General features: G+C 42.2%; 1 protein-coding gene across 3 annotated transcripts in view; it reads left to right on the top strand.

Annotated features, from left to right (window-relative positions):
- Positions 1–11,004, top strand: part of RIOK1 (RIO kinase 1) — a 31,682-nt gene that overhangs the window by 10,999 nt on the left and 9,679 nt on the right. For all 3 annotated transcript variants that reach the window (XM_082413305.1, XM_082413307.1, XM_082413306.1), the window contains exons 6-15: positions 2,114–2,206; positions 3,536–3,648; positions 3,760–3,840; positions 4,917–5,003; positions 5,417–5,554; positions 5,970–6,073; positions 6,289–6,395; positions 8,762–8,827; positions 9,614–9,733; positions 10,567–10,620. In XM_082413305.1, the coding sequence (XP_082269431.1) occupies positions 2,114–2,206; positions 3,536–3,648; positions 3,760–3,840; positions 4,917–5,003; positions 5,417–5,554; positions 5,970–6,073; positions 6,289–6,395; positions 8,762–8,827; positions 9,614–9,733; positions 10,567–10,620 (963 nt within the window). The remainder of the gene's footprint in view (positions 1–2,113; positions 2,207–3,535; positions 3,649–3,759; positions 3,841–4,916; positions 5,004–5,416; positions 5,555–5,969; positions 6,074–6,288; positions 6,396–8,761; positions 8,828–9,613; positions 9,734–10,566; positions 10,621–11,004) is intronic.

The following is an 11,004-nucleotide window of genomic DNA, read 5'->3' on the forward strand; positions in this document are numbered from 1 at the left end:
TGTGCTCCACAACGAGAGGCTGCGACAGTGAGAGGCCCACGCACCGCGATGAAGAGTGGCCCCCGCTCGCCGCAACTGGAGAAAGCCCTCGCACAGAAACGAAGACCCAACACAGCCAAAAATAAATAAATAAATTTATTTAAAAAAAAAAAAAAAATATATATATATATATATATATATATATATATTTGTAAGTTGACTTGCCTCTCCTATTTCTCTTCCCCTATTTTGTTTTCAGCTGTTTGGGCCCATTTCCCCTTCCTGGGCCTCTCGCTTGGCTCCCCAGCGATCCTGCAGAAGCCCAGGTCTCTACGCAGATTCCTACTCACCCAGCTTACATGCCCTCTGTTTACCTGCACGCGGAGAAGGAGCGGCAGTTCCTGCCTCTTTACTCACTTTCCTTTCATGCTGCTCTACTTGCCCTGGTTGTAGCTCGCTTTCAGTCCTCCAGTCTTACAAGGTTGTTTTGTTTCTTTTAACCTTAGGTTTCTTGTGCGACCACAGCCACCTCGTTGAAGGGTAGGCCCTGAACTATAGTTAGTTCTGGCCACTTTCACTGTCCCCTGCCAGGAGCTGGAGGGCTGCCTGTGCCCAGGGAGCTGCTGGCGCTGGCCCCGGGAATTGCACGTACATGTGCGGCTGCCTCAGTTTCACGTGTGAACAGCCTCAGGCTTTAAATTCGTTGCCTTCTGTTTGTTAAAGAGAATTTGAGGGTCCTCTGTACTCAAGATGGACTGCTCTGACTTTGAAGGAAAGCCTTTCCCTGATCTACTCATCTCTAGCAGGGGTCTGCAAACTCTTTAAAGGGCTAAATAATAAATACTTTAGGCATTGTGGGCTACAATTTTGTTTAATAATTTTTTTTTTTTTTTTTTTTACTTATTTATTTTTGGCTGTGTTGGGTCTTCGTTGCTGCGCGTGGGCTTTCTCTAGTTGCGGCGAGCAGGGGCCACTCTTCATTGCAGGGGCTTCTCTTTGTTGTGGCGCACGGGCTCCAGTAGCTGTGGCACGCGGGCTCAGTAGTTGTGGCTCCCGGGCTTAGATGTGGGATCTTCCCAGACCAGGGCTTGAACCGTGTCCCCTAGCATTGGCAAGCGGATTCTTAACCACTGTGCCACCAGGGAAGTCCCTTTAATAAATGGTTTTAAAATTAAAAACCATTTTCAGCTTGCAGGCTATAGAAACACAGGCTGTGGCTGATTTGACTTGTGAACTGTAGGATGCTCGTTGCCGCTTTAAAGCTTCTTATCCAGTGCAGCCGCCACGGAGCTTGTGCGGTGCGGCTAGCATGACTTGCAACGTGCTAGAAATGCACACGCACACCAGGTTTTGAAGGGTTCGTGTAAAAAACAGTGTTAAATCTCTCCCTAATAACTTTTTTTTTTTTTAAAGGAACTCCTTTATTTATTTATTTACTTATTTATTTTCGGCTGTGTTTGGTCTTCGTTTCTGTGCGAGGGCTTTCTCTAGTTGTGGCAAGCGGGGGCCACTCTTCATCGCGGTGCACGGGCCTCTCACAGTCGCGGCCTCTCGTTGCGGAGCACAGGCTCCAGACGCGCAGGCTCAGTAGTTGTGGCTCACGGGCCCAGTTGCTCCGCGGCATGTGAGATCTTCCCAGACCAGGGCTCGAACCCGTGTCCCCTGCATTGGCAGGCAGATTCTCAACCACTGTGCCACCAGGGAAGCCCCCCTAATAACTTTTTATATTGATTACATATTGAAATGATAATGTTTCGGATGTATTGGGTTAGATAAAATCTATTCAGATTAATTTCACCTGTCTACTGATGACTGGAAAAGACAATTTCCTCTGGATTGATTGTATTTCTGTTAGCTAACATTGGTCTAGAGTCAGTTTCCGCTTCACTTGGACTTGGTAGCCTTTGATTGCCACGACTGAGTGAACTTGCTGGTTTCTTGTCTCTTTGGTTCCTTTGGTCTCACCTCACATTTTATTCACTAAAAATGAGAGTGAACAAAAGCACCGCAGTAGTGACTCTTCTTTAGTCGAGCTGGATTGCATAGGGCCTTTGCTCTTCAGTTTCTTGTCTAACGCTTCAGTGAGAAATATTTGGTAGTCTCTGAACTTGGTATTTCTTGCATTTCTTTTTAGGTGTTGGATCCCAGAACACGAATGATATTGTTCAAGATGTTGACGAGAGGAGTCATATCAGAGATCAATGGCTGCATTAGCACAGGAAAAGAAGTGAGCGATTCTTGGGTTGCCTGATGCTTTCATGTATTCTGATTTCAGAAACCAGATGAAACTAAGGCACTTAGTAAATAAATTGTGCCTTTAAAAAGAAAAGGAAAAACAAAAACCCCATATACAAGCCAGGATAGTTTAATCAGTGCATTTCTTTAAAATGGCTTTATTACATGCTATATAAAATAGATAACTAATAAGGACCTGCTGTATAGCACAGGGAACTCTACTCAATACTCTGTAATGACCTATATGGGAAAAGAATCTAAAAAGAGTGGATATATGTATATGTATAACTGAATCACTTTGCTGTACAGTAGAAACTAACACAACATTGTAAATCAACTATACTCCAATAAAAAATTTTTTTAAATGGCTTTATTAATGTTTATGGCCGTGTAGGAAGTTGTGCGTGTAAGGACTTTGATCCTGGGTCATGGAGTCCATCCAGGTATGCCCAACAGTGAGTTCAGATAGTCAGACGGTTACTGCTGGGACAGGGGGTCATGGTCTAGTTTCTGTTAGCCAACAAATATCCTTCTCATTGTTTTCTTTATATATGGCATGCTGTTTTTCTATTAGCATCTCATTCTGTGGGAAGCAGTAAAATTCACTTTATAAATCATGAGATGTAAGAATGTCTTCAGATATTTTCCACGTACTTGAAATACAAAAATGTTTGAAAACACTTTTCACGTGTGTGTATATATGTATGTGTGTGTATATTTATTTAATTTGAAGACCTATTTTTTCAATTAATTAATTAATTTTTTATTGAAGTATAGTTGATTTTCAATGTTGTCCTAGTTTCAGGTGTACAGCAGAGTGATTCAGTTTTATATATACACACACATATATTTATATATATTTTTATATATATACTTTTCCAGTTTCTTTTCCCATATAGGTTATTAAAAATATCGAGTAGAGTTCCCTGTGCTCTACAGTAGGTCCTTGTTGGTTATCTGTTTTATATATAGTAGTGTGTATCTGTTAATCCCAAATTCCTAATTTATCCCCCTCTTCCCCACCTTTCCCCTTCGGTAACTGTAAGTTTGTTTTCTATGTCTGTCTCACATGTGTTTAAATTGGCCTTTACTATACATGTGAGTTGGAGGTGTATTTACTGTACCTTTTGGTGTGATGTTTTATATTTTAATTCACATATTCAAAAGAGGATGGTGTTACTTATGCACAGAATTTCAGTTCACTTGACTTTTTTTTTTTTTTTTAACCTTTGAGGATAGACTCACATAGATTGCAAAAGTAAAATATTACTTATAGTTATTTAACACAAACTTAATATTCTTTGTTTTTGACTTAAAATAGGCTAATGTATATCATGCTCGCACAACAAATGGAGAGAGCAGAGCAATCAAAATTTATAAAACTTCTATTTTGGTGTTCAAAGACCGGGATAAGTATGTCAGTGGGGAATTCAGGTGAGCTCAGGTGTTTTTTTTTTTTTCCCCAGGTGGCTTGACTTCTATATCCTAAAAATAAAAGCTAGAATAATGGAACGATCGAAATAGCAAATATTTTTCTCATTCAAGGTTTCGTCATGGCTACTGTAAAGGCAACCCCAGAAAAATGGTGAAAACATGGGCAGAAAAGGAAATGAGGAACTTAATCAGGTGACTGTCTGGGGTGTGTGTGTCTGTGCTGTGTCCGCATGTCAGCCTCAGAGCTTTCCTCCCAGCAGGTCCTGGTGTGGTTCTGTCCAAAGATAGGGTCTCGCAGAGCTCTGTTAGATCTGCAGAGGTGAGCAGAGGAAACGCATTTCCAGGCAAATAGGAGCTACCTTCTCTCTCCTGTTTTACGAACCCATTACAGGAGAATTTTGCCCCGACTCACATTTATTCTGCAAGGCTGGGTCATGTGAAAAGCCTTGGGAGCCATGTGAAAAGGTTTAGAATTTATACTGAGGATGATAAAGAGCCATTACAGGATTTGAAGCAGGGAAGTGACACAATCAGGTGGTGAGAATAATATGTCATTTTTTTAATAGGTGTTGGAGTTTTAGGCAATTTTGTTAGGCCCTAAGCTCTTTATCGAAGTTTCCTCTTCTTCAGTCCCATTTTGGACACATTTATATATTCTTCATTTGCATTGGCACCTTTGTATCAAGTAAAGGCATCTGAGATCAAGTTTCCTCAATTGAAGTTTTAAATTGGAAGGTTTTTTTTCTCTCTTTCAAATATCTTTTAACTTTTTATATACTATACATAGGTGCCATACGTTGGATATTTTAGTAGTATTCAGCAAAGTTCACTTGTTTTGAAAGTCCTTCTGAAATCTTATGCTCAGTTTGCGACTGGCTATGAGTCCACTATTTTTATTCATCATTGTTCACACTGATCAACTCAAAAGATAATTGCAAACATATCTGCTGTATTTCATCGGTTCTAAGGCGCCCATTTCTTCACGGTTTGACATCTCTGGCATCGAACTATGCCATGGAGGCTATGGGATGTCATAGTTGAATTGCTGGTGTTTTGCCATTCTTGGTGACGCGTAACGGTGCCGCTTAAAATCACGGGTGCCTTAGAGTTTATGAAATAAAATAATACAGTCGAGAGGCCTGGGTGCTGTTTCCTCACAGCACTGCTAGTCTTGTGCACTGCAGCTATTGTAAGTTGTTTTAGATTAGGTGCTTTAGATGATTTGTTTCAGCTTTTCATTTGTCCGTTTATCTGTTTTCATATCACAGGCTAAAGACAGCGGAGATCCCGTGCCCAGAACCTATCCTGCTACGAAGTCATGTTCTCGTCATGGGTTTCATTGGCAAAGACGACATGTGAGTGTGTAGGAGGCCTAATAATTACACGCCCAGAACTGTATTTTTAAGTGCTTTGAATTATCCAACATGTGAATATTTCCCATTTAAATAGCTCCTTGCGTCTTGTAATATTTTTAATGAATCTTTCCCACTCTATTAGTGCATAGAGTTACTCATTTGTTCTGCTGTTTTTAGTCCCAAGATGCTTCAGAATAACAAAGCTCACCTTGTCTTTTGGGGAATGTCTCATACAGTCAGCTGGGAAAGCATCTGTTTGTGGACAGCTTTTTATTGATAGAACCGTATCTCTGGAGCGAAGCACATTGTTCAGTGATGATTGATAGAAGAAAAGAACGGGTAACAATGTTAGGAAGCAAGAAGACTTGTTCTGGGTCCGTTTATCTGAGTTGTTCACTTTATTTTTGTTCAAGGCCAGCGCCGCTCTTGAAAAACGTGCAGTTATCAGAATCCAAGGCTCGGGAGTTGTATGTGCAGGTGATCGAGTACATGAGGAGAATGTACCAGGACGCCAGGCTCGTGCACGCGGATCTCAGTGAATTCAACATGCTGTGAGTGTGTGGCCCACACGCACCTCCCAGTAGCCACCTTTCCTTTGGGGAAATGAACTAAATCCCCGTCCGAGAAGTCTTGCTAAATTCTCTAGTTGTAGAGTTGGCTTCCACAGGGTCACAGGATAGGATGTGTTCCCTGCCTTTGGTGGCCTCAGTCACAGAATTGACCACCCTGATCGTTAGCAGGGCTAAAGGACCTGGGAAATTTTCTCAGTTTTCATCTCTTGTTAGTCAAAGTGGCTCTTCTCCTTACCCACCTCGTTCATTTGATTAGTTCTTTCCGTTGCTACTAAAGTAGAAACGTTTAAACAAGAGTGTGGGCGAGCCGCGGTGCGCCCTGGCCCCGCGTGCCCGGCCCTCATGCCAGCCTGGAGGCAGCGGGCGGCTCACCCCCGGCGCGCCTGGCCCGCAGGTACCAGGGCGGAGGCGTGTGCGTCATTGACGTTTCTCAGTCCGTGGAGCACGACCACCCGCATGCCCTGGAGTTCTTGAGGAAGGACTGCGCCAACGTCAACGGTGAGTGACGCTGGGACTTTCGTCCCCTTGTTTGCGCCGGTGCTTCTCACTCTGGTAAACCGTGGATAGAGACTCTTGGCGCCAAATCGTTTGATGCAGTGACACTGACACCAGTGTGGGTCATGGGGTATTTTTATCTCTTTGTTTCTCTAGGAAGGGGTTGGATTAACAGCCTCTTCCCTCGCAAAGCTCTCACGAATGTCCTCCTGTGACAGATTTCTTTCTGAAGCACGGGGTCGCCGTGATGACTGTGCGAGAGCTCTTTGAATTCGTCACGGATCCGTCAGTTACACACGAGAACGTGGACGCGTATCTGGCAAAGGTGAGGCGGGGCCGGGACGGGAGGAACAGATAATAGCAGTAGCGAGTGCACTTCTGAGGGACTCAGGGCTAGGCATGACTTTTGTTCATCGTGACAGCTTCCAGAGACTGTCTCCTGATTTCACAGATGGGGAATCAAGCTGTAGTAAAAAGCCAATGGTAAAGCCAGGTTTCTTGACTTTTAACCATCAGCAAGATACACAGGCTGTCAAATTCGTGAATGTATAGTAAGAAACCTGTTAGCTTTGGGTCATTAATTCGTTTCCCTTGTTTCTCAGAGGGCTTTTTGCATCACAGACCTTTTAAAATTGTGGTAAAATATACACAGCATAAAATTTCCCATTTTAACCGTTTTTAAGTGTATGGTTCAGTGGCATTAAGTACACTATTGTGTGTCCGTTACCACCATCCATCCATGGAACTTTCTGCATCTTGTAAAACAAATTGTGTCCCCATTCAACACTAACTCGCGGTCCCTCCCTTTCCCAAGGCCCTTCTGCTTTATGTGTATGACACCTACTCTAGGTACCTCGTATAAGTGGAATCATACAGTATTTGTCTTTCTTTGGCTGACTTATTTCACTGAGCATAATGTCCTGAAGGTTCATCCATGGTGTAGCTTGACACCGGATTTCCTTCCTTTTGAAGGTTGAATAATCTTCCATTGTGTGTATAGACCACATTTTGTTTATCTGTTCATCCCTTGATGGATACTTGGGTTGCTTCTACATGTTGGCTGTTGTGAATAACGCTGCTGTGAACATGGGTGTGCAAATATCTCTTCAAGACCCTGCTTTCAGTTCTTTTGGGTGTATACCCGCAAGTGGGATTGCTGGATAATATGGTCATTCTACTTTTAGTTTTTGAGGAACCGCCCTACCGTTTTCCTTAGTGGCTGCACCATTTTACACTGTCACCAGCAGGCTGCATGGGTTCCAGTTTCTCCACGTTCTTACATCCTCACCAACACTCGTTATTTTCTGGTTTTATTTTCTGTTTTGTTTTTTGAGTAGCTGATGGGTGGGAGGTGGGGTCTTGCAATTTTGATTGACATTTTCCTAATGATTAGTGATGTTGAGCATCTTTTCATGTGCTTGGTGGCCATTTGTATGTCTTTGGAGAAATGTCTATTCAAGTGTGCCCATTTTTTAATTAGATTGTTTTTTTGTTGTTGAATTATAGAAGTTCTTTATATGTTTAGGAGATTATTAACCCCTTGTCAGATATATGATTTGCAAATGTTTTCTCCCATTCCATGGGCTGCCTTTTCACTCTGTTGACCACACCCTTGGATGCACAGAGGTTTTTAGTTTTGATGTCCAGTTTATCTGTTTTTACTTTTGTTGCCTCTCAATCGTAGAATACTGAACACATGGCCCCTGAACAGGTGTTCAGGTTCATCCCACCTTTTCACACTCTCCCCTTTCCCTGGAATGCCTTCCCGTTTCTACCTTTGCTCGTCTTGCTCTGCCTAGTGAACTTCAAAGCTCAATTCAGAAAGCTCTCGAGGGGAAATCAGGCAGAAATCATTGTTTCCATAGGTATATTTTCTATATTATCTAACTCGGTAATGGAAGTAGTCACACTGTATCCTTCTTATCACATTAAGTTCTTTTTAATTTTGTCACCCTCTGCTAGACTATGAACTCTTAAGGGACAAGAGTTTTCTGTATCACTGGTAGCTAGTCAGTACCTGGCACGGTGGAAATAATCACGTTAATTGAATAAGTAGATATCCCATCACTTTTATTCTTAAACTCTTTAGCACTAATTTTAGTGTGTGAACTTAAAAAACTCTAGTACCACTGTTGTTTGCTTTCCTCTATGTATTCTAAATAGATTAGAGAACAAATCTTCAGTTTTACAAGCCAAAAGAATCTATAGAATCTTTGTCACCTTCTTAGTGTCAGTCATCGTTTGCTCAAAGAGCTTTCTTTGGGGGTCTGTCGTGCGGCAGCGTGAGAGCCATGGACTCAAGGTGAGAGGACCCTCCTGCTCCTCTGTGATCCCCTTCGTGGACAGCTTAAGAATTGAGGAATGGTTCCTTCATTCTTTCGGTGTCAGTTTTCCTTTAATAAATATTTTTGCTAATCGTTTAAAAATTAGTCCAAGCAGTATTACTCTTGAGGAAGAGTCTAGGGATGCCCTGAGGCTAAACGAGTTTGATTTATTCTGCTGACTTCTGGGTTCAATGGCACCCTTTTTGGTGAGTTCTACCGTGGAGAGCTAACCTGTACCACTGGAGGACATGGAGTGTGAAGGCGTGGTACCCAGAGAGACTAGAACAGCTTTCCACTAAAACTGGGGAATGGATGTGTCTTCTGTGGATTGAATGTAAAGGAAAGTGATTTTTGTTTTCTTTCCAAGGCCATGGAAATAGCATCTCAAAGGACCAAGGAGGAAATGTCCAGCCAAGATCATGTGGATGAAGAGGTAAGATGTATTATCTGTTTACTGACTTAGGAAACACTTGTGTCTTGAGGTCTTTTTTTTTATATTGCTGGGGCATGATCTTAATTTTAATAGATAAACAGTTTTTTTAAATGATGATATTTCCTTGAGACGTAACATGTTACACGATTCAGCCGCATGAGGTTGTGTAACTTACATCCCATTACATCCTTCCACTCAGTGACCTGTTAGCCCCTTGTCCTGTGTGGAGAACATTTTTACAGAACCCCTTGGAGGACGTGATTCAAGAAGGAAAAGCCTGTTTCAGTTCGCTAATGTGAATTTTTAAGTGATTTAAATGTTGCTTTCAGTAACGCTGTAGATTTTAAAGACTCGTGTTTGGTAAAAAGGAAGACTTTTTTAAAATCTTGGGAGTCAGTATATTTTTTTGTGAAGGTGATCCACAGTAGGCTTTTAAAAAATAATAATAATCCTCACAGCTGTCGTGTGCGGTGTGATGGGTGAATAAGGTACCCCGTACACGTCAGCTGTGGCGCAGGGTAGATGACGCGCCCGTGAAGGAGCCTCTTCCTTTGTTAGGCATAGGCAGGCAGTGCTTGCTCGCGGCAGCCCCTTTCTCTGCCATCGGAAAGGCTCTACGGAACGCGGACGAGGGGAGAGAAGTGTTATTCTAAGGGTAGCCGTGTATCAGCGCTGAGGGCGACGATGGTGATAAACTCCTCTGTGACTTGACGGGGTGAGGATGGTGAGTGCACGGGAGAAGTATGTGAATAAGTCTCCATTTTACTTTTCCTCTGCGTCTGTTAGGTGTTTAAGCGAGCTTATATTCCTAGAACCTTGAATGAAGTGAAGAATTACGAGAGGGATATGGATATAATGATGAAATTGAAGGAAGAGGACATGGCCATGAACGCCCAGCAGGACAACGTGAGTCGCTGGTTTGTCTTCAGCAAGTAAGCTCACCGCGGAAGCTGCCGGCCCAGACCTGCGGTCTCGAGTGTTGGCCTCTAAGCTAGTGCGACGGCTCATTCCCTTCACATTAAGCAAACCCTCTGCGCACATTGCTTGTAAAGGGAATCAATCCCCTGGTCTTTGTGAAAGGATATGACACACTTGAATGAGTCCAACAGTCTATAATTGCAGGAAAAGGAAGATTTGTATAGAAGTCTAGGCTATCAATGGTTATTATACTAGCTCCACTAACATATATGTTTCAGAGTCTGGAAAATTTTTTTCTGCTGAAGGGCCAGATAGTAAATATTTAAGGCTTCGCAGGCCAAGAAGCAAAATTGAGGCTATTATGTGGGTTGTTATATAACAAAAGAGAAAAAACTTCCCCCAAATTTTTGATGAAATTAAAAATACTTTAATAATAATTGAAAACATACAGCTTTTCATGATACAGGTCTACTAATGAGAGAAGAATGGAGTTATGTGGGGGGGAGGAGAAAACATTACATTTAGTTGAGATTCAGAGTTAGGGCTTTCTATCATCAAATTGATTGCAGCTGTTTATCCTTAAAAACCACCAGGCCGCAGGTCAGATTTGGCCTGTGGGCCAGAGTCTGCTGACGCCTGCTGTGCCTGTGGGTGAGAACCACACCCATGCTACACACTCTGTGTCCCATGAGATAAATGTTAGGCACCTTTTTATAATCACACAAGGTATCATTTAGCCCACAGTGTTCTTTCTTAGTATTGCAGGGTACTTCCGTGTCCAGTTTTATGTTAATTCTTGTTTTTTTCTCTTTGGTTTCAAGATTCTATACCAAACTGTCACGGGACTGAAGAAGGATTTGTCAGGAGTTCAGAAGGTATGCAGAACATGTGTTACTGTTCATTTACTTGAAAACTCTTTCAAAGGATATAAAATTTCATGTCAGGTATTATTAAATTAACAGTGGTGTAATGTTACTAGTATAGATGCTTTCAAAGTCCATGGGCATTTTCAGAAATGCCCTTTTTATGTTCATTCTTCTTAACCGTGAGACTGAAATGTGGAAATGGTGGTTTATTCTTCATTCTGCCCCTGAATTGCTCTGTTGTTGTAGCTGAGGCATCGATTCTTTCTGTATCCTGGTCTTCATTTGTGAAGTTATTAACAAATAACCGTGTGCTTGTTGATGTTTCTACAACCAACTTAAAGCAACAGTGAGATCTGGTCTCATCCCAGCACACAGGCTGTCGAAGGGCTAGTC

The sequence above is a fragment of the Balaenoptera physalus genome (genome assembly GCF_965194825.1).
Source record: "Balaenoptera physalus genome assembly, chromosome: 11".
NCBI lineage: Eukaryota > Metazoa > Chordata > Mammalia > Artiodactyla > Balaenopteridae > Balaenoptera > Balaenoptera physalus.